This window comes from Brachyhypopomus gauderio, chromosome 1, assembly GCF_052324685.1.
Source record: "Brachyhypopomus gauderio isolate BG-103 chromosome 1, BGAUD_0.2, whole genome shotgun sequence".
In the NCBI taxonomy this organism is placed as follows: Eukaryota; Metazoa; Chordata; class Actinopteri; order Gymnotiformes; family Hypopomidae; genus Brachyhypopomus; species Brachyhypopomus gauderio.
In genome coordinates this window covers 6,686,545-6,706,692 of record NC_135211.1, presented here as the reverse complement: position 1 = coordinate 6,706,692, position 20,148 = coordinate 6,686,545, and the positions used below count along the sequence as shown (strand labels likewise).

General features: G+C 43.0%; 2 protein-coding genes and 2 long non-coding RNA genes across 11 annotated transcripts in view; 3 read left to right on the top strand and 1 right to left on the bottom strand.

Annotated features, from left to right (window-relative positions):
* The window catches only part of LOC143473942 (uncharacterized), a 1,994-nt gene extending 1,758 nt beyond the window's left edge, over nt 1–236 (top strand). The window contains exon 3 of the long non-coding RNA XR_013120661.1: nt 23–236. This is a non-coding gene — a long non-coding RNA (uncharacterized LOC143473942). The remainder of the gene's footprint in view (nt 1–22) is intronic.
* Nucleotides 15–10,375, bottom strand: xk (X-linked Kx blood group (McLeod syndrome)). 2 transcript variants are annotated; one of them, XM_076970421.1, is made up of 4 exons: nt 10,041–10,375; nt 9,790–9,855; nt 7,806–8,068; nt 15–2,527 (listed from the first exon to the last, which is right to left on the bottom strand). In XM_076970421.1, the coding sequence occupies exons 1-4, from the start codon at nt 10,283–10,285 to the stop codon at nt 1,707–1,709; spliced, it is 1,395 nt and encodes a 464-aa protein (XP_076826536.1). In that variant the 5' UTR covers nt 10,286–10,375; the 3' UTR covers nt 15–1,706. The 2 variants fall into 2 exon arrangements, with proteins under 2 accessions (XP_076826536.1, XP_076826613.1); XM_076970498.1 differs by having other exon boundaries at nt 9,790–10,168.
* Nucleotides 5,929–8,711, top strand: LOC143473844 (uncharacterized). Of its 2 annotated transcripts, XR_013120646.1 has the most exons (3): nt 5,929–5,949; nt 6,197–8,160; nt 8,401–8,711. It is a non-coding gene; the product is annotated as an uncharacterized LOC143473844 (long non-coding RNA). The 2 variants fall into 2 exon arrangements; XR_013120644.1 differs by lacking the exon at nt 5,929–5,949 and having other exon boundaries at nt 8,022–8,160.
* A 97-nt stretch (nt 10,376–10,472) lies between the features above and the next one.
* Nucleotides 10,473–20,148, top strand: part of LOC143473537 (uncharacterized) — a 59,347-nt gene continuing 49,671 nt past the window's right edge. The window contains exons 1-16 of one of the 6 annotated variants that reach the window (XR_013120616.1): nt 10,473–11,156; nt 11,764–11,862; nt 12,058–12,150; nt 12,346–12,420; nt 12,614–12,709; nt 12,902–13,003; nt 13,193–13,294; nt 14,104–14,181; nt 14,308–14,493; nt 14,702–14,871; nt 15,067–15,141; nt 15,321–15,416; nt 15,608–15,700; nt 15,891–15,992; nt 16,760–16,910; nt 17,129–18,193. Coding sequence is in view for 2 of the 6 variants with exons in the window: in XM_076970675.1 (XP_076826790.1) it covers nt 11,027–11,156; nt 11,764–11,862; nt 12,058–12,150; nt 12,346–12,420 (397 nt within the window). In the remaining 4 variants the exon portion in view is untranslated. Of the gene's footprint in view, nt 11,157–11,763; nt 11,863–12,057; nt 12,151–12,345; nt 12,421–12,613; nt 12,710–12,901; nt 13,004–13,192; nt 13,295–14,103; nt 14,182–14,307; nt 14,494–14,701; nt 14,872–15,066; nt 15,142–15,320; nt 15,417–15,607; nt 15,701–15,890; nt 16,152–16,725; nt 16,911–17,128; nt 18,194–20,148 lie in introns of those variants that run through there. The other 5 variants (XR_013120608.1, XR_013120592.1, XR_013120625.1 and 2 more) reach the window with 5 other exon arrangements.

Here is a 20,148-nt window from a genome sequence, read left to right as displayed (position 1 = left end):
TTTTTATTCTTTAATTTCTTAGGTTTGGATTACAGAAGAAAGCTGTAGAAAGGACTCATCTGCGCGTGCCATCTGAAGTAATGGGATGATGTTCCGCCCAAACTTTGTAACGTTGTGCAAGATTAAATTGTTTTTAATCAAACCACCAGGGGGCACCAAAGGCTTAAGAACGACCCTGATGCCTGTTTGCCCGTCACAGCATTCATCTTCATTTAGGAAAATATTTTAGATTATAATGTGCAAAATGTGTGGTCCCTTTTCATTTGCAAACAAATGCAAGTAGAAGTGCAAAATATAAGTGTGAATAATTATATAATGAAATTCAATAAACACGTACAACATTCTTAACATTATTAAGACAGTAACAGCCAGATCCCCAAATCTAGAAAAACCTTCCTGTAACAAGTCCTGTGTAAACAACATCCTCAATATACTCTGTCTTAAATATGCAGCCCAGTCAGGATATCGCAAGCTGCCAGACGTCATGCGATACCTTCCTAGCGCATGAATGAAAGATCACTTCCACTTCAGAAGACGACTGGTAACGGGATCCCGTTCTTTATCGATGAACTGAGTGAAAGAAGGAGAAACAACACGACCAGAACCTGAGAGGTCAGTCCGCCCCAGAGCCTTAGAGGCTGACCAGCCTTAGAGGCTGACCAGCCTTCCAGACCTCTTGATTCTACCACATCTATCAGATTCATACGGGATGGAAATATTGGAGTGCCTGTGGCATTTTAACACTGTTACATTGCTTTACGGCTTTACCCGTGAACTAAAATGATTTACCACATATTAAAAGCTGAGTTTCTGAAGGAGGTTAGTGAGGCGGGAAATAGGTTCTTAAGGATGTGGCATAAAACAGTCTGAACGTGTAGGCACGGACAATCAAACACATGCTGTTGTGTGTAAGTGGGGAGACCTCTCCCGGGAGAATACAGAGAGGCTGCAAATGGACACCCAATTCTCCAGACCGCCAGACTAATAAATGTTATTACACCAGCTGCTTTAGGCCACAGACAGTGGGAGTCCATGGGTGTCATGGTAGAAGGTCCTGGGGGGGCACATCTGAACAGGACTCGGTTTAGAGTTCAAATAAAAGCCATCAGGCCTTACTGCCAACACTTAATCAATATATACAGAGAATGATGGTGGTCATTGCCAAAATGATTGAGCACTACCTATTCTAAGAGATGGAAACGCCTTCTAAAAGCACTGAAGGTGTTCTTCATCATGTTGCTTGTGTTTGGTCAAACCCATATATGATAATGTTTTAATTAAATAATTTAAAAAGTAATTCATTCATTAATTAATAATCTTCACAATGACAATGCAAAATGGGTAGGTTGGGGTAGAGGGAGCCGTACAGGCAGACAGGAAACCGACAGACAGACATACAGGCAGACAGACAGATAGCCATCTCTCACATTACATATCACAAGCAGCATTTTCAATATCTCAAGGTTAAAAATTTGCACATGCATTCTGCTAAGTAGGCCAAAAAACCCCATGCCACAATCACACTGACAATAAACGCAAAGAAAACGGGAGAACGTTCGCCGTCTTTCACTCGATCTGTTTGTACATTCCACATCGGACCATCAAGGCCGCACACGGAGCATCTTGATTGGCTAGCCAAGCTTCTTGACTTCTTAAGGGACACTTCTAAAGCAGAAACGCGCACGAGCTGTTGAGCAGAGGTCAGGTCAGCACAGGCTCTGACCGACGTCCCCGTTGGTAACGGAGGTAGCCCGATCCTGCGTCTCCGTGTCCAGCGGGAGGGGGTGCTCGGGGGCGGCCGGCTGGCGCAGGGTCCCGGGCGAGAGCCGGGCGAGAGCCGGGGGCCGGAGGGACCCGCAGCACCGCCCCAGGCTCTGGGCGGGGCTGGAGGAGAAGAGGCGTCGGCAGGGGTGGCAGCATTGGTAGAAGAGTAACATGCAGAAGACGGCGAGGGCGTAGCCCAGCAGCAGGAGCAGCTCCAGCACGGGAGCGTCCACGCGGCCGGCCGTCCGTCCCCCGCCGTGCGCGTTCCACAGCCACGTCAGTGCCACGTTCTCCACGAAGCGCAGGGAGTAGTAGACGGCCGCCCGCCGCCAGCCCTGCCTCTTGTCGATCAGGTCGGGGTCGTTGAGCTTCAGCTGCACGGCCGACCAGCAGAAGACGTTGATGCCGGCGTAGAGGAACGTGAGCAGGCACAGCACGATGGTGGTGCCCACGCGGGTCAGCGTCTTCTCGATGTTCTCCGGGAAGGGCGAGCGGCTGCTCCAGAACACCACCCACGGGTGGAGGAAGAAGAGGAGGAAGCCCAGGGCCACCACCGGCAGCACCCACACCTTCAGCACGGCGCTGAAGAGCACCAGCACCGTCACGCGGGTGGCGATCTCGAAGCCACGCCACAGGAAGACGCACAGGTACGCCGCCGGCCCCACCGACACCTCGTAGTCGTCGTAGCGGATCTTGATGGCCAAGATGTTACAGCGCAAGGCACCGTACACGATGGACAGGAGAGAGATGACCATCAGTGTGCCTGACAGAGAGAGAGAGAGAGAGAGAGAGAGAGACATGAGACAACTTATTTTATAATATTAATATTAAAAATGACAATAATGATAATAATAATTCTTATATCCTTCTTGTCAATATCTGTGTATGAGGACTAGCTCAAGTTGGGTGTCGATGGGTGTTGTTCCTTTGCTTTTATTATTGCCGTTTCGTGTTTAAACGTACACTATTGTAACGTTTAGCTCCGCCCCCTCCGTCCTGTCATGTCTCTGCTTTGTTTCTCCTCGTGTTCATGTTTGGGTTTTTCTCTGTTTCCCGGCCACGCCCCTGTCAGTTGGTTCCCACGCCCCTCATCATTGTCAGCACCTGTGTCTAGTTTAGGTACCATGTTTAGTCCTTACTTAAACCCTGTGTGTCAGTCTACCTGATTTACTCCACTCACGGTTCCCCCCCTGCTCATTCTCCCCAGAATCCTGGTTTGTTATTTGGTTCGTGAAGTGTCTCTGTCTTTACGGTTCGGCTGCTTTGTGTATTCTGTTTGTTTGTGTCTCTATCCGTGTTCTCTGTTTGCTCTTTGGTTTACGGTCCTGTTGCCTTTGCTATAGCGTATGTGTATGGTTATCTGTTTCCTTGTACCTGTTCATCGTATAGCCCGGTGTTGTGTTGTTTACCCTAGCCCTCCGTGTTGTGTTGTTTATCCAGTTCTGTTAGCATTAACTTCGTTGTGATATTTGCCGTCATTGTTAGTATTACTGAGTATTTGTTGTGGTACCTCATCGTATCTTTCTGCCTAGTTGTGTCTACATTTGTAACCCCCATAGTCGTGAGTGTTCCCCTCTTCCTGGTATCCTTCCTTTGTTTTGTAGTTAGTTTTATTTCTTTAATAAATCCCATAAACTCCTGCATTTGCATCACGCCTTCTTCACCCCGCCGTTACAACTTTATTGCCAAAAGTAATCGCTCACCCATTCAAATGATTGGAATCAGGTATTCCAATAACTTCAATGGCCACAGAAAATAAAGCACCTAGGCGTGCAGACTGTTTTTACAAACATTTGTGAAAGAATGGGTCGCTCGCAGGAGCTCAGTGAATTCCAGCGTTGAATCGTGATAGGATGCCACCTGTGCAACAAATCCCGTCGTGAAATTTTCCAAATATTCCACAGTCAACTGTCAGCTGTATTATGAGAAAACGGAAGTGTTTGAGAACGACAGCAACTCAGCCATGAAGTGGTAGACCACGTAAACTGACTGAGCGGGGTCAGTGGATGCTGAAGCACATAGTGTGGCAGCTTTCTGTACAACCAAACTTCATGTGGCCTTCAGATTAGCTCAAGAACAGTGTGCAACCAAGTGCAATGCAAAGCGTCAGATGCAGTGGTGTAAAGCACACCACCACTGGACTCTAGAGCAGAGGAGGCGTGTTTTAAGGAGTGACAAATCACGCTGATGGACGAGTCTGGGTTTGGCAGTTGCCACGAGAATGCTACTTTGTGCATTGTGCCAAGTGTAAAGTTAGGTGGAGGGGGATTATGAGGTGGGGTTGTTTTTCAGGAGCTGGGCTTGGCTTTTTAGTTCAAGTGAAAGGAACTCTGAACGCTTCAGCATACCAAGACAGTTTGGACAATTCCATGTTCCCAACTTTGTGGGAACAGTTTGGAGCTGGCCCCTTCATCTTCCAACATGACTGTGCACCAGTGCACAAAGCAAGGTCCATAAAGACATGGATGACAGAGTCTGGTGTGGATGAACTTGACTGGCCTGCCAACCAGTACTGAGTCCTGACCTCAACCCGATAGAACACCTTTGGGATGAATTAGAGCGGAGACTGAGAGCCAGGCCTTCATCCAACATCAGTATATGACCTCACAAATGTGCTCCTGGAAGAATGGTCAAAAATCCCCATAAACACACTCCTAATCCTTGTGGACAGCCTTCCCAGAAGAGTTGAAACAGTTCTAGCTACAAAGGGTGGACCAACGTCATATTGAACCCTATGTATTAGGAATGGGATGTCACTTACGCTCATATGTGGGTCAAGGAAGGTGAGCGAATACTTTTGGCAATATAGTGTATCTTCACTTTTAAACTGTTTGATTTTGAATGTCCACTCGCAGTCACATGTTGCATATCATGCTGATATTTGAATTTGAAATTTTGAGAAAAACAGAGAGAGAGCGAGAGAGAGAGAGAGAGAGAGAGAGAGAGAGAGAGAGAGAGAGAGAGAGAGAGAGAGAACCGAATATGAGAGAAAGGAAGGGGGTGTGAAATCTGCTGAAGATGTCCAGTTATTGATTAGTGGTGACAGCTCTCCTAACCCTACATATAAACTACCAAATATGCAGCAGTGACACTGCAGTAAATAACCAAGGAATCCGTGAATCACTTGTTTTTGTTTGAGTATGAAATATAACACAGATGAGTCCAGGCTGAAGCACAGCACTTCAAGCTCCATTGTGTTCTATTTGTATCTTGTAGTGTGTACGTAAACACAGGAAACATGCCCTTCCTATGCACCAAACCCCAACACTGCTGCAAACACAGGGCATTATAGCTGTGCACCCGACATCAACCCCTGGCACTGCTGAAAACATTCAGGCTCTTTCGGGCCACGCTCGGCTGATCTGGGAGCCCATCCCTGTCCACTGGTCCTCAATCACAACATTAGGAGCCCAGACTGCACAAGCCATCCTCCACCCGCTGTGATCCTTCACCTGCTGTAATCCTCCATCTGTGCTGTGGCTCTTTTTGAGGGAGCCGTGTGATAAACTGTAAACGCGGCTCTCTGCCCTAAGCGGACGACTGCTCAGTCATGCCAGTCTGCTGAGAACGACTCAGGCTTCAGTGGCATTACCAGCTCAGCTCGTCCGGCCTCGTGCGGGACATGGAGACCATGTTAGTCAATTGCGTGTCATTCCTGCGCTGTGTGCCGTGCAGGACAATTTCATTCTAGAATTCTCTGCAATGCGAACAACACACAGTAACACGTTTTTATTACCGTATAAATACTGCATTACAACCGTGACCTGCCTTACAGCATACTAAAATACAGTTTGCTACAGCAAAAATACATTGTTAAAACACTGTAGTTAATAAATTGTGGTTTTTGTTGAGCAATCGCTTCGACTATCAAAGTTTGCTGGTATTCAGTATGTAATGAAACGTTTCATTAAGAGGAGCTCATTTGAACCTCACAGCCTGTGTGATGTCGGTAGTAAATATGAAACACTGCATTGTGCAGGCTTGCTGCAGTCAGCTTCTTAATAAACAGTGTGAAACTGTAATGCCTCGAGCGTCTCTGCTCAGAAGAGCCGTTATCTGTTTGCTCATATCCTTTTAAACTAAGTGTGTGTCCTTGAGATTACACTCCAAGGAAACATTCTTATGGGGGGGAGGAGGGGGGTGTATTATTAACCTCAAGAGGCAAGAGGCAGTGTGCACTGTAAGGTAACACAGCTGAGGCAGTCTGCATTGTAACATAACATGGCTGAGGCAGTCATATAGTGTAACATTTCTGAGCGGGAAAAACTGAATCAATTTAAAATTTATATTCCTTGTTTCCTCTACAATGGAATGGTTATACCTGTCGGTGAAACCATAAAAATCAATTATACTTTAGGAACCCCCGGAGGCTCGGTAATTCGCTAACGAAATTTGCAATATATACATTACAATTTCCTGCTGGTGTTTACAGCCAGGCTGGCGATCCAATCTGAGGGTGTTCCATCATTCGCTGTAAGACAGATGGCACCACCTCTTAGCCACAACTAACGTGATGCACAACCTGACATCCGTCACTGTGTGGGTGAGTCTCCGTCTCCAGCGAGAATGATGTTAAATTAGAACCCTGGGAGCTCAAGGCAGTAACTTATCAGTCAGTTTCGTGTCACGCTCTGTGAGCAGTGTGTGCTGATCCAACTCAACAAAACACTAACAAAATACTGCAGAACATCTGTCCTCTAAGACCATATCTGTAATCTACCATTAAAAAGGAGCCAAACTATTTTTTGTGTATACTTTAACAAAGGCAATCATGAAATTTTAGGAAACAAGGAATTATTCTACAGTATATTAGTGCCAGGCAGGGTCTAACACCTAAATATAAAACTGATCCCGCATCAGCACTAAATATAACATACAACAGTAGTGATGATCTGAAGGTGAACCTAGATCAGTCCTTTCATAAGGACACATTTGCTGTGTTTAAACCGATACACTATTACAAATACTGTTTTCCACTCATTTTTGACCCTATCCCTAATCTTTGCAATAGGTTCAGTACTGAGAAACGTACCATGGATGGTTTCAGTTCTACAGCATATTAACTTAGAGCTTAGAGCATGTGTCCTCAAATAGCCAAATTACATAGAACTGGACCTGAATATACCGAATATACCTGTACTTGAGAAATTCAGGTGTGTGTTGGTATAGTTTCTGTTGATTCAGTATGTTTTAACTGTACGTGTTTTCACTGTACATGTACTGACTATGTTTTAAGAATGTGTTTTATCTGTGTTATAACGATATATGCATGAACTGGAAATGTTAGAATGTAGATGTTTAATCTGTACATGTTAATAACTGCACATGCTATGTACTTAACTGTTTGTGTTAGAACTGCATGTGTTTTAACTATATGTGTTAGAACTGTATGTGTTAAAACTGTATGTGCTTTACCTGTATGTGCTTTAACTGTATGTGATTTAACTTAACAGTGTTATCAAGACGCTGACTCAAGCCTCCTTCTGTGGTCGAATATCTAAAGATCCCACAACTGTATTGACAGTTTCTTGCCTCCTGGGAGATTTGTTGTGGGTTTATGTGACCAGTATACTGCAGTGTGAGATAAGTGAAATCTCTCTCTGCTAAAGCTATCAGGGCATCTGAACTAGGTGCAATTATAAATGAAGGGAAACCATGAAATGAGTACTGCGTGGGTTGGAAAACAGTGAAGCTATGCCTAACTGCCTCGGCTGGTTAGAGTACTGTACTCTCACAAGGGTACTCTGGGTTCTGTACATCACTATAATAACTGTAATAACAGTGCAAGTAGAATACCTTGCACAGTCTGTATCACTATATATATATGTGTATATGCATGCATGTATGTGTGAGTGCATGTGTTGCATGTGTGTATGTATGTACGTGTGTGTGAATGTGTGCATGCTGGTATGTGCAAGTACCTGTATGTATGCATGCATGTGTGTTTGTGTGCGTGTGTGTGTCAGTGCGAGCGTCTGTGTGCCGGAGTGTGCGTTTGAGCGCACGTGCGCGTGTGCACGCCCGCGTGTGCCCTCCCTTACCTCTCCCGATGGACACGCCCCCCTGCAGAATACAGATGTAGAGTTGCAGCGTGAGCTGAGGGGCGGAGCCCAGGAAGGCCTGGATGACGGAGGTCCGGGCGAAGGCCGCGCGGTGGGTGACCAGCTTTCCTTCGGCCTGGCCCAGCTCCTGCTCCACCTCCTCCGCCCGGCCGCTCCGGGGCATCTGCTTCTTCCGTGTGATGGTGACATACGGTTCCTCCACCTTCCCCGAGCTCCCGTAGATGCAGAAGGCGTCCAGGCACCTGGTGGGGCAGCAGGTGGAGCAGGTGGAGATCTCAGCGCTGGCACGGAGGATTGTCACAGAACACAGGCGTTCCCAGCCCTTCAGGCTCAGGTATTACCCCCTCCCCCCCCCTCCCCCCCCACCACCCTTTGTGGAAGTCTTGCACTAACACAAAGTGAGTCAGTTTCAATTAAGCAGTCAATTAATAATTAGCGACTACAAAATCCAGGACGAGAGGCCGGATTTGAGGTCGTGTTCCTGTCATCCAATACACGAGCGCGGCCCTGCGGCATCATGGGATCTGATGTCATGAGTCACACCCCCTTATGCTTCATGTGTCACACCCCTCAGGCTCGGCTTTCATCCAAACGGTGAAAGTGCAAGTGAGACGCCAACCGTACAGCTCGGGGACGGGCAGGGGGCCCCGAGCATCTCCGCCCGGGCGGTGCGTGGTGTCCGCGAGCGCTGCCCTCAAGGCTGGAAGTGGTAGCACATGTTTCCTGTTCCTGTTTCCACCCATCAGTGCACTAGCCTGCATGACTCTGCTATACTGACATCACATAAGCAGGCGTACTGCCCCGAAGGCTGAAAGGACAACCCCTCCCACACACCACTTCATCTGAAACACCTGTAGGACTGCCTAGCTCACTCATTGGCCCCAATAAGACAACACCCCCCCCCCCCCCCCCCCACCCCCCTTGGCCGGTCTCCCAGCTGACTCCTCCAATAGGTGGAGAGAGTCTCCACACACAATGCAGACCTAATGCCTTTGTGATACCTAGTTTCCTCCTGCAACTGCTCAGCTCCAACCACGCCCATACGGAGTGGTGCATCTTAACCTCGGTCTCTCACCCGTTCATCATACGCTCACCTGCTCTAAATTAAACAGCGAGAATGAACAAGAGGACCGCCAGACAAGACATCACATTCGATTCCAGCTGTCACAGCGAGAAAGGCAATGAAATGGATGCATGAATCATTGATGAGCCCCACAGCGTTCTGACACTTTGACCAGCGGGATCCGAATGGTGAGGGTCACACTTGTTAAAATACACTGGAGCAACAAAAAAAAAGCAATATCAGTGCATTAATAATGTATGCACTCAATACGGACATGAGTGACAGTCAGGAGTGGCCGAGCCTGTTGTTGTGGGTATGTTTAGAGTATAGATGACAGTATAAATAACTCCGTGAGAGGATGCTCTCACCACATTCCTCACATGGGCATGCATTACGTTAATCTGATCAAGACGCGACAAGCATCATCCTTTACTTGTTGTTTTGTGGTTTCATGGTTCAATGTAGGCTCCTGTATCATATAGTAGTATATACGTTTACACACAATTCAAGGATCATTGCTCGTTTTCGTAGGTCTTGAACCTCAGCTTCACTCGGTTCACCACCTGCACCGCACGGACCATCTTGGACCAGATGACGCACGGTGCAATGTTATTAAACACAGACTTTCCGAAGTCGTCGTTATAATCCCATTTAGTCGCAATTTATAAACGACGCTTTATTGCCTTTATGCAGGACTATGTCGAATAACAAATTAGACTGCGAAAATAATCCACGTTTTACGCAAATCCGAATAGAAAAAAGCCGAATTCAGCCACTACAAACATTTGTTTATTTCGGTTCTGTTGGGTTGCACATTTCATCCCGGTGACAGGAGCAGCTGAAAATAACCCTCCAGACTGCAGCAGCGTGGGTCGAAGGTGCTGACTGTATTAAACCTACCTGATAATAGGTCCGAGCTGCAGAATGTGCAGTAGCAGCACCAGCGGTCTGTCCCTGCTCAGGTCTCTGTGTATAAAGATTAGAGTGAGCTGCACCAGGACGGACGGAACAAGTGTGAACAGAAGTGTGAAACACTGCCAGATCTGGTCTCCGGCCGAACTGTACGTAGTACTGAGATAAAGCGCAGCCGTCGTCTCGGCTGTAAACAAAGAGACAGACACCAGTACAGAGCTAGGCAGTCTCATCCTCACTCAGCCATCTTGGTCTTCTTCTCCCCCGTTTCGTGTGCAGACCGTACGGTGGCAGGTAACAGAAGCATGTCGTCGACCGGACCGACCGCTCGTAGTTCAACGGCTGAGCGCCACGGTACGCGCGGACACGGGTCGTTCCCCCGCTCGTCCTGTAGGGGGCGCATGGGGCTCAGGTTTGCCCCGGCCGTCAAGCAGCGCACGCAGTGTGATTCGTTCTTTGCAACGTTCAAGCCTCGATGAGTCATTGTTCATCAGTTTGACGCAAATGTAATTCGTTGTTATGGTTTTTTAACGATTAAAGAGATTAATAAAATGACACACTGACGTTTGCAAATGTTCATCTAAATAAAAGCAAGTGACTATAGAACGCTGAGATTTAACCTTACCGGCCACTAGGTGGCAGCCTAGTATTATTTACATATACAATCTATACTATATTTATTCGAGAGTAAAACAGGGATATTGACTCTGCAACAAGAAGAAATGTCTGCACTTGTAGTGTAATATGGGAAATATTTATTGGTGTGAAAATCTGCATTATTAAACATGTGTAACACAGATGTAATATGTAGTTAAAATAATGTAGATTTTAATATGTAGTTATAATAATGTAGATAGAAAGGTATACCTTTCTATCTGCGCTTGACCTCATATCACACTGCACTATTATTATTGCATACTACAGGGATCGGTATGTAGTATACAGTATCATCTTAGTGATGTATGCAGCATACAGTTTGTACTAAGCTATTGTGAACATACTGTATGTAGTTACATAACCAAAATCTTATAAAGGGCATTTATATTTTATATAAAAACACCCAGCCAGACCTGTTGAGGTCAGAGAGAATTCAAAGGGAGCACGTCATAACTGCACGTGCCGTCATACTGGTAGTATGACGGCACGTGCAGTTATGTCATAAAGACACAAATGATAGTCATTGCATGTACACTATAATTCCATATCAGTCTCAGTAAAGATAACAATGTGGAAAGATATCAAAATGAGGTGTCTCTGGTGCTGTTGCGCCGGAGGCATCCAAGACGATGCAGACACGAAGGAGGAGGAGTCCAGAAGAGAACCAAAACAGGAGACATATAACACCAATCGCCCGAGTGAGTAAATGAGTACAATGGTGACAACTTATTTGGGGCATGTATTGGGGTAGAGGTCTGCACTCCCGCGGTAGTCCCGCGCCGCAAGATATTCTGGCGGGTCCCGCGAGACTACCGCGGGAGTGCAGACCTCTACCCCAATAGTCCCGCGGGAACCGTCAGAATATCTTGCGGCGCGGGACAGAATTTAATTGTTATTGGCGGGAGCGGGAGTTTAATTCGCTCTGGCGCCAACCACTGGCGATCGATAGATCGCGATATAATACTTAATTTGTGTCCATTTTACACAGCCCCGGTAACAATTTATGTTGTTCAATTTACAATTTACGTTCCACTTAACTTAACCCCTCACATTCCATTTTTGTAATTGTTTAATGTCGATTGTCAAACTGTAAGTAGACAAAATTAAATTGGATAATTGGTAAACAAGACACTTGCATAGAGCATCTCAAACTGATAACATATTTTGTAATTTGCCGACATCAACTTGTTCAATACCGATTAACATAAAATACCAGGCAAGCATATATTAACACAGATCAGATGAAAAACACTCATCTGTTATTAACATGCAACGATTTGTTTTTGAAACTAATCTTTTTTGCAGTAGCACCTTTGAATAAAAGTGCTCTAGCAGAGGACTGTCAGGAGGTCTCCCACGTTGTGCTCCTCCACGTTGACAAAACTGAGTTACCTTGCAGCCAAGGTGAGCAAGAGATATTGATACAAAATCACTTTCTGATAACACATTTGCTAATTTGATGACATCAACCTGTTCAGTAGCTTTTAATATCAATACAAGACGTGCTTATATTAATACAGTTCAGCTGAAAAACAGTCAGCTGTTATTATCGTATAATAATGAATTAAAGTATGTTGAAAAAATATTTTGTTTTTCCAGAAGCACTTGTGCATAAAAGTGCTCTGCAAGAAGAAATTCAGGAGCTCGAACGCTTTTTTGATGAGATTGAGCTCTCTTGTAGCCAACCTCTAGGTGAGCAAGACATATTCATAAAAAGTCCCTTTCTGATAACACATTTGCTAATTTGATGACATCAACCTGTTCAATAGCTTTTAATATCAATACAAGACATGCTTATATTAATACCGTTCAGCTGAAAAACAGTCAGCTGTTATTATTGTACAATAATGAATTAATGTATGTTGAAAAAATATTGTGTTTTTCCAGAAGCACTAGAAGAAAACATTCAGGAGCTCGAACGCTTTTTTGATGAGATTGAGCTCTCTTGTAGCCAACCTCTAGGTGAGCAAGACATATTCATAAAAAGTCCCTTTCTGTTAACTCATTTGCTAATTTGATGACATAAAGCTGATTAATAGCTATTAATATCAATAAAAGACAAGCTTATATTCACAGTTCATTTTTAAAACTTTCACCTGTTATTATCATATAATACATAGTTAATGTATGTTGAATAAATCTTTTGTTTTTCCAGAAGCACCTTTGAATAAAAGTGCTTTAGATGAGGCCTGGCATGAGTTGCTCCACGTTCTCATCGACGAGGCAGAGAACTATTACAACCCATATCTAGGTGACCAAAAGACAATCATACAGAATCTCAAGCTGCTAACATATTTTGTAATTTGCTGACATCAATGTGTTCAATAGCTATAAATATCAGATAAGTTTACATTAACAAAATTAAGAGAAACTGTTATTCACCTGTTATTATCATGTAATACGTAATTAATGTATGATGAAAAAAAATCTTTCATTTTTGCAGAAATTAAAAAAGAAAAAAGAAAGAAAAAAAGATGTGAGGCCGTCGAGGACCATGTCCACATTCACCTGGACGAGCCTTTCGTGTCTTACAGCCCACCTCTAGGTGAGCAAGAGACGTTCATACAGAATCCCATGCTAATAACACATCTGCTCATCTGCTGACATCAAACTTTTCAAATGCAATTGATATCAATGCATCATAATCCTACATTAACACAGTTCAGCTGAAAAAACATACTCCTGATGTAATGTTTTGTCAGGGTTTGATGGAAAAAAACCTTTTGTTTGGCAGGAGAAACTTTGAAAAACTGTCCTCAATGTGATGCCTATAATGAGCTTCTCCAATTTTACCTGGACATGTGGGACCCTCTGGTTTATAGCAGCTCCCCTCCAGGTGAGTAAGAGACGTTCATACAGAATCCCAAGCTAATAACACATCTGCTCATCTGCTGACGTCAACATGTTCAAAACCTGTTAATGTCAACATCAGACAAATTTACATGAAATGAAATGAAATGTGCCATATTTGTCAATTGTGAATTTACACCCCAATCGAAATTTGTCTTCCGCATTTACCCATCTGTGCAATTAGAACACACACACACTAGTGATTACTAGGGGACTGTGGTGCACACTTGCCCAGAGCGGTGGGCAGCCCTAGCCCAGCGCCCGGGGAGCAGCAGGGGTTAAGTGCCTTGCTCAAGGGCACCTCAGTCATGGCCTCAGGTCTGGGAATTGAACCCACGACCCTCCGGTCACAAGACCAGTTCCCTACCACAGGACCATGACTGCCCCGTTAACTATGTTTAGCTGAAAAACATTCATATATTAATACCATGTAATATTTAATCAATCTTATAACCCACCTCTAGGTAACCATGAGACAATCATACAGAATCTCAAGCTGCTAACATATTTCGTAATTTGCTAACATCAACGTGTTCAATAGCTGTTAATATCACACAAGCATACATTAACACAATTCAGATGAAAAACATTCACCTGTTACTTTCATTTAATTATGGTTTCTTGAAAAAAAATGTTTTTTGCAGTAGCACCTTTGAATAAAAGTGCTCTGGATGAGGACTGTCAGGAGCTCCTATGTGTTCCTCTGTGTGTGTACATGTTCAGCTGAAAAACATTCATATATTATTACCATGTAATATTTAATCAGTTTCTTGAAAAAATCTTTTGTTTTGGCAGAATCACCTTTGATGAGTGCTGAGGGTGTGGCCTTTGACAACGTCAAAGAAGCACAGATAAGCACTATGCAACCTCTCAGTGAGTCAAACACATGTACATCACATCCCATAATACTGGGATTATGTTTTTATCATAACATTCATTCCATGGGAATGAAAGATTGTAGAAGAGTGTTTTTTTTTTCTTCTTTGAATTTCCTCATAGCTTCAATTGACAAAAAAATAGAAAAAAGAAGAAAAACAAAGAAAATGAAGTGGACAGATAAGTTGAGGTGTCTCTGGTGCTGGTGCACCGGAGGCATCCAACACGATTCTGAAGACACAGACACCAAGGAGGAGGAGTCCAGAATCATCTACAGGAAGAGAGACCCAGCCTGTGAGGAGGATAAAGGTAAGAGTAAGAATGAAATTACTGCTCCAGGGAAAGCACCTGATTGGACGACAGGGAGGCAAACCTCACACAAAGATAAACATACATATACAACGTTTCTCCACTCTGGAATGCGGAAGCTGGCCTCTAACCCAGCAAGAGGCATTCATCCCATGTTGATAACACATTTGCTAATTTGCTGTCATCAACCTGTTCAATCTTCTTCCAGGCATGAAAATGGGTCAGGGGTCAAAAAGGTGAGAAGACCGGGGGTGGGGTCGGGTGGGGTGGGGGGTTGGTAGCACCTTTGAATAAAAGTGCTCTAGCAGAGGACTGTCAGGAGGTCTCCCACGTTGTGCTCCTCCACGTTAACTGAGTCACCTTGCAGCCAACCTATAGGTGAGCAAGAGATATTGATACAAAATCACTTTCTGATAACACATTTGCTAATTTGATGACATCAACCTGTTCAGTAGCTTTTAATATCAATACAAGACGTGCTTATATTAATACCGTTCAGCTGAAAAACAGTCAGCTGTTATTATCGTATAATAATGAATTAATGTATGTTGAAAAAATATTGTGTTTTTCCAGAAGCACTGGAAGAAAACATTCAGGAGCTCGAATGCTTTTTTGATGAGATTGAGCTCTCTTGTAGCCAACCTCTAGGTGAGCAAGACATATTCATAAAAAGTCCCTTTCTGTTAACTCATTTGCTAATTTGATGACATAAAGCTGATTAATAGCTATTAATATCAATACAAGACAAGCTTATATTCACAGTTCATTTAAAAAACTTTCACCTGTTATTAGTTAATGTATGTTGAATAAATCTTTTGTTTTTCCAGAAACACCTTTGAATAAAAGTGCTTTAGATGAGGCCTGGCATGAGCTGCTCCACGTTCTCGTGGACGAGGCGGAGGACTGTTACAAACCATATCTAGGTGACCAAAAGACAATCATACAGAATCTCAAGCTGCTAACATATTTTGTAATTTGCTGACATCAATGTGTCCAATAGCTATAAATATCAGATAAGTTTACATTAACAAAATTAAGAGAAACTGTTATTCACCTGTTATTATCATGTAATACGTAATTAATGTATGATGAAAAAAATCTTTCGTTTTTGCAGAAAATATAAAAGAAAGATCCCAGGGTGAGGCCGTCGAGGACCATGTCCACATTCACCTGGACGAGCCTTTCGTGTCTTACAGCCCACCTCTAGGTGAGCAAGAGACGTTCATACAGAATCCCATGCTAATAACACATCTGCTCATCTGCTGACGTCAAACTTTTCAAATGCAATTGATATCATTGCCTCATAATCCTACATTAACACAGTTCAGCTGAAAAAACATTCTCCTGATGTAATGTTTTGTCAGGGTTTGATAGAAAAAAAATCTTTTGTTTGGCAGGAGAAACTTTGAAAAACTGTCCTCAATGTGATGCCTATAATGAGCTTCTCCAATTTTACCTGGACATGTGGGACCCTCTGGTTTATAGCAGCTCCCCTCCAGGTGAGTAAGGGACATACATAATCAACTTGTTCAACTTGGACCAGTTTTTTACAGCTATGGCGGATCGTGGAGCCTGTCAATAGTTCCCGGAAGTTAGCAGCAAATACGAGCAGCGCAGTCAAACTGGAGCAGTGGACCATCTGTGATACACTTTTACAGGTTAGTACGCTTAAAAAATCAGATTGTGTATTATAAGGACATCAGAATCAAATTAGCATGTGCATTAAAATGTGAATTAAAGCATTTTAGTGAATTATCCACCTCTTAATAAGCAGATTTAGGGAACTAAATCTATGCTAAGACAACGCAAATACGGTTAGCGAGATTTCACATTAACGACCGACAGCCTATTAATTGTAAATTCCTCTCTTAATGCCATTTCACCTAAACGCGATGTTTTTGCGGGGTAACTAGTATTGGTTAAATATAACATTTGAGTGTGATTGTAGAGTGTGTTGGGTTGAGGAGGTAAAATGAATATATCCATTTTGGAGTACCAGCTAATGTTTTATTTCCTTTTATTTTATTTATTTATCCTTTATTTTATTTTCCTTTTTATTTCATTTTATTTATTTTTATTTTATTTTATTAACGTATTTCCTCAGTTTTTGAAACTGCTGGATATAAAAGATGTATACTATTTAGTGTGATTAAGTTTTAAATATTCTCTCACTTAAAGAAATAATATAATTATTAGGAGTTCATAGTTATTATACCTGTGTCAACACTATAGCTGTGATCAGCAGCTATGGGCCCTGTCTTTACAGGTCCAGTGGTGCATCGTAGTGCAGGGGGCTTCCTCTTTCTGAGTGCGGGGCGATGCACAAAAATGGTGGGAACAGCATCTGCTCTCAGCCTAGTCTTGCCCTGTTTGGTTTAGATGAACTGGTCTGCCTCAAAATGTGCCTGCAGAGTGATGTGAGTTTACTCCTCACATATGACAACTCAGTTTTGTCTACCCATATACATATCCCATAGTGGGTGAATACACAGTATTAGAGAACACTTACTGGATACGTATACACTCATTACACGTTTAAAAAACAACCAAGGATGTGCAACAAGTTCAAATTCATATCACATCAATACTCATAATAATCATTTTCTCCTGTCTTTTTCTCCTCTCTCTCTTTAAGCCAAAGAACCATAGGGGATTCAATGGAGCCTGCAACTAGATTGCACCCGAGTCTGTCTGGAGTCTTTGATTTTTTTTGTTCACTATTCTGTATTTTAATAAATCAGGCATTAAGCTTTCCAATAGTGTGTTTATTGTGAAAAGTGCAAATGCAGTGTTTGATGATTACCTCACATATATATTTGCTGTTGTAATCTTTAGTGAGGGTAAGATTGCTCCTGCTTAGTTGAGACAACCATTTTTTTCTCCTCTCAGTATCAGTGGGGAAACCATACATTTTTGCTCGATTGGAGCATCCCCATGCAACACAGCAAACCATGGTGGACACTACACAAACAACACTGAGGAAAGGACACAGAAAAACTGCTTGACAAGACAAGATATATATATAATTTATCAATGTATTTTATACTGTCTGGATGTAAATGTAATGTGTTTTAATGTACCATTTTAAAGCATATTTCTGCACAATGAAGTCAAAGAAAATTTTCCTTCTGTCAGAAAATGTACATTAGTCATTTAGATTACTTAGGTCACCAATACCATGGGATTACAGAAATTACCATGAATGTTAGAAAATTAATCTCATCTGAATTTCTCACCCCTTCCTGTCCCTCTAAATATATAAATGAACGTAATATATAACAATTATAAAACAATCAAAGCATTAAACAGCAATGTGCTCTAAAATTAGCCTAAAGTTGGTCGTTATATGTTCACAATAATCCTCAAATCGCAGTGTGTTTATGCACTCAAATTGAACTTCCTGGAACTATCAGAAATACCTTTGAGGAGTGCTGAGGGTGTGGCCTTTGTGTCACGGTGAGGCAGCCCCCTACCGGTCGCCTCCGTCCACAGCGGCTGTTGTTGTTGTTTGTATTGTTACGTCGTGTGCGTCCCTCAGGTGGGCGGAGCCCGTGATCCGTTTCACCTGAGGGTCGTTTGTTTGTCTATATGTCTTGTCTTTGTACCAGTTGACCGCTGGTCATTATATCCTTCATTTGGATTAAAGTCACAGGTTTTTGGTTTGCGCACTTTTCTATTAAAGCATACTTTTTCCCTGAGACTTGGCGTGATCGCTTCCATTTTATTTCGCTCACCCTGCCCGTCACACTTTGACAACGTCAAAGAGGCACAGATAAGCACTATGCAACCTCTCAGTGAGTTAAGCACATGTACATCACATCCCCACATACTGGGATTATGTTTTTCTTCTTTGAATTTCCTCATAGCTACAATTGACAAAAAATAGAAAAATGAAGAAAAATAAAGAAAATTAAGTGGACAGATAAATTGAGGTGTCTCTGGTGCTGGTGCACCGGAGGCATCCAACACGATTCTGAAGACACAGACACCAAGGAGGAGGAATCCAGAATCAGCTACAGGAAGAGAGACCCAGCCTGTGAGGAGAATAAAGGTAAGAGTAAGAATGAAATTACTGCTCCAGGGAAAGCACCTGATTGGACGACAGGGAGGCAAACCTCACACAAAGGTAAACATACATATACAACGTTTCTCCACTCTGGTATGTGGAAGCTGGCCTCTAACCCAGCAAGAGGCATTCATCCCATGTTGATAACACATTTGCAAATTTGCTGTCATCAACCTGTTTAATCCTATTCGGGTGATTGTGACTGTATGTGGAAGCTGGCCTCTAACCCAGCAAGAGGCATTCATCCCATGTTGATAACACAATTGCAAATTTGCTGTCATCAACCTGTTTAATCCTATTCGGGTGATTGTGACTGTGGGAGTGGTTGCATGCTCGGGGGTGTGTGCTGGGATCGGCTGCTGGCCGGGATGCGCGCCCTCCTGTGGCGACACGGCCCCCTCACCGTGACAAGTGTATTCTGTAGTAAGGGTGTCACGATTCTCAAAATTTACCAAATAATAGAACAGAGTCTTAACAAACTAAACTCTATCCTACAAAATTTCTTTAAAAACTATTTCTTTAGTGTCTTCATACATGGAGGACAACATTTTAGTTTTAAGATTAAGATACTTTCGCCAGTGACCGTAGCGCGCGACTCTGCACACCTCGCGCGAACCTCCGTGAACGGCGGAGGCGTTTAAACTTGGCGCGTCACATTCTATGCAGTGTTGTCCGAAACGATGTGTGTAAATATAAAGAAACACCCCTCAAAAACAGGGGAATGAACATTTACCTGACGAATTTTAATGTTGCATTGTGTTCCAGGTTTGAAAATTGCTGGAATTTAGGTTAAAGTACTTGAAAATGCTTGATATTGTAACTACTTCGTTTCACATCAAATATCTGTCTGACTGAACAGTTCTCTTGTATTACATTAACAAATACAAGCCTCTTGTAATTCCAGGACGAAACATGAGAGAACGTGAAGAAGTTAAGATTGGGCGTTTTGAAAATAAACCACCATTAAATAATGTGACGAAAAAGCGCATTATTTCGAATCATTACGAGTATATGTATAAATATTAGGGGTGGGCATAGATTATTTTTTTTAATCTAGATTAATCTCACTGAAATCTTGAAATTAATCTAGATTAATCTAGATTAAAATGGCATATGTGTGCTACCCAAGTAATGACTAAAAGTCTTTGAGATAGGGTTTCTTAATACAGAGACCAGGGGCTCATCTCCTGTTTCCAAAATGCATCAATGACTACTTGAGAAAGCTGTTCTACATTGATACTTGGAAAAAAAAAACATGCTCAATAAAATGTAGGCTACTCGTGTTCAACGGTTTATTCAGCTAAACATGAGATTTGAAATGTAAGCCAACATTTAGTACATTTAACCTGTTTTTTTTCCACTGGGCTGTATCAGTGCTTGACCCAGCGTCAGCAGCATTAGCAAACGGGTGCTTTGCGTTTAAATGGTACTTCATACTGGTAGAACTCCTACAATAAACTAATTCCGTGTTGCATAAGGTGCAAAAAACTTTAGTCTTGTCAATGTCTCCATTAGGAAGCTTCCTAAAAATGAATTTTCCATGAAGCCACCCTGGCGGCTTCATGGCTGCATCCATGTAAACACACGTA

What these genes read in the sequence shown, in the direction of transcription:
- xk (XM_076970421.1), bottom strand. Translation starts at nt 10,285, where the DNA reads ATGACTCATCGAGGCTTGAACGTTGCAAAGAACGAATCACACTGCGTG. An exon ending in AAGAAGACCAAGATGGCTGA is followed by an intron (nt 9,856 to 10,040) that starts GTGAGGATGAGA and finishes CTTTATACACAG; the next exon opens with AGACCTGAGCAGGGACAGAC. An exon ending in GGGCGTGTCCATCGGGAGAG is followed by an intron (nt 2,528 to 7,805) that starts GTAAGGGAGGGC and finishes TCTCTCTGTCAG; the next exon opens with GCACACTGATGGTCATCTCT.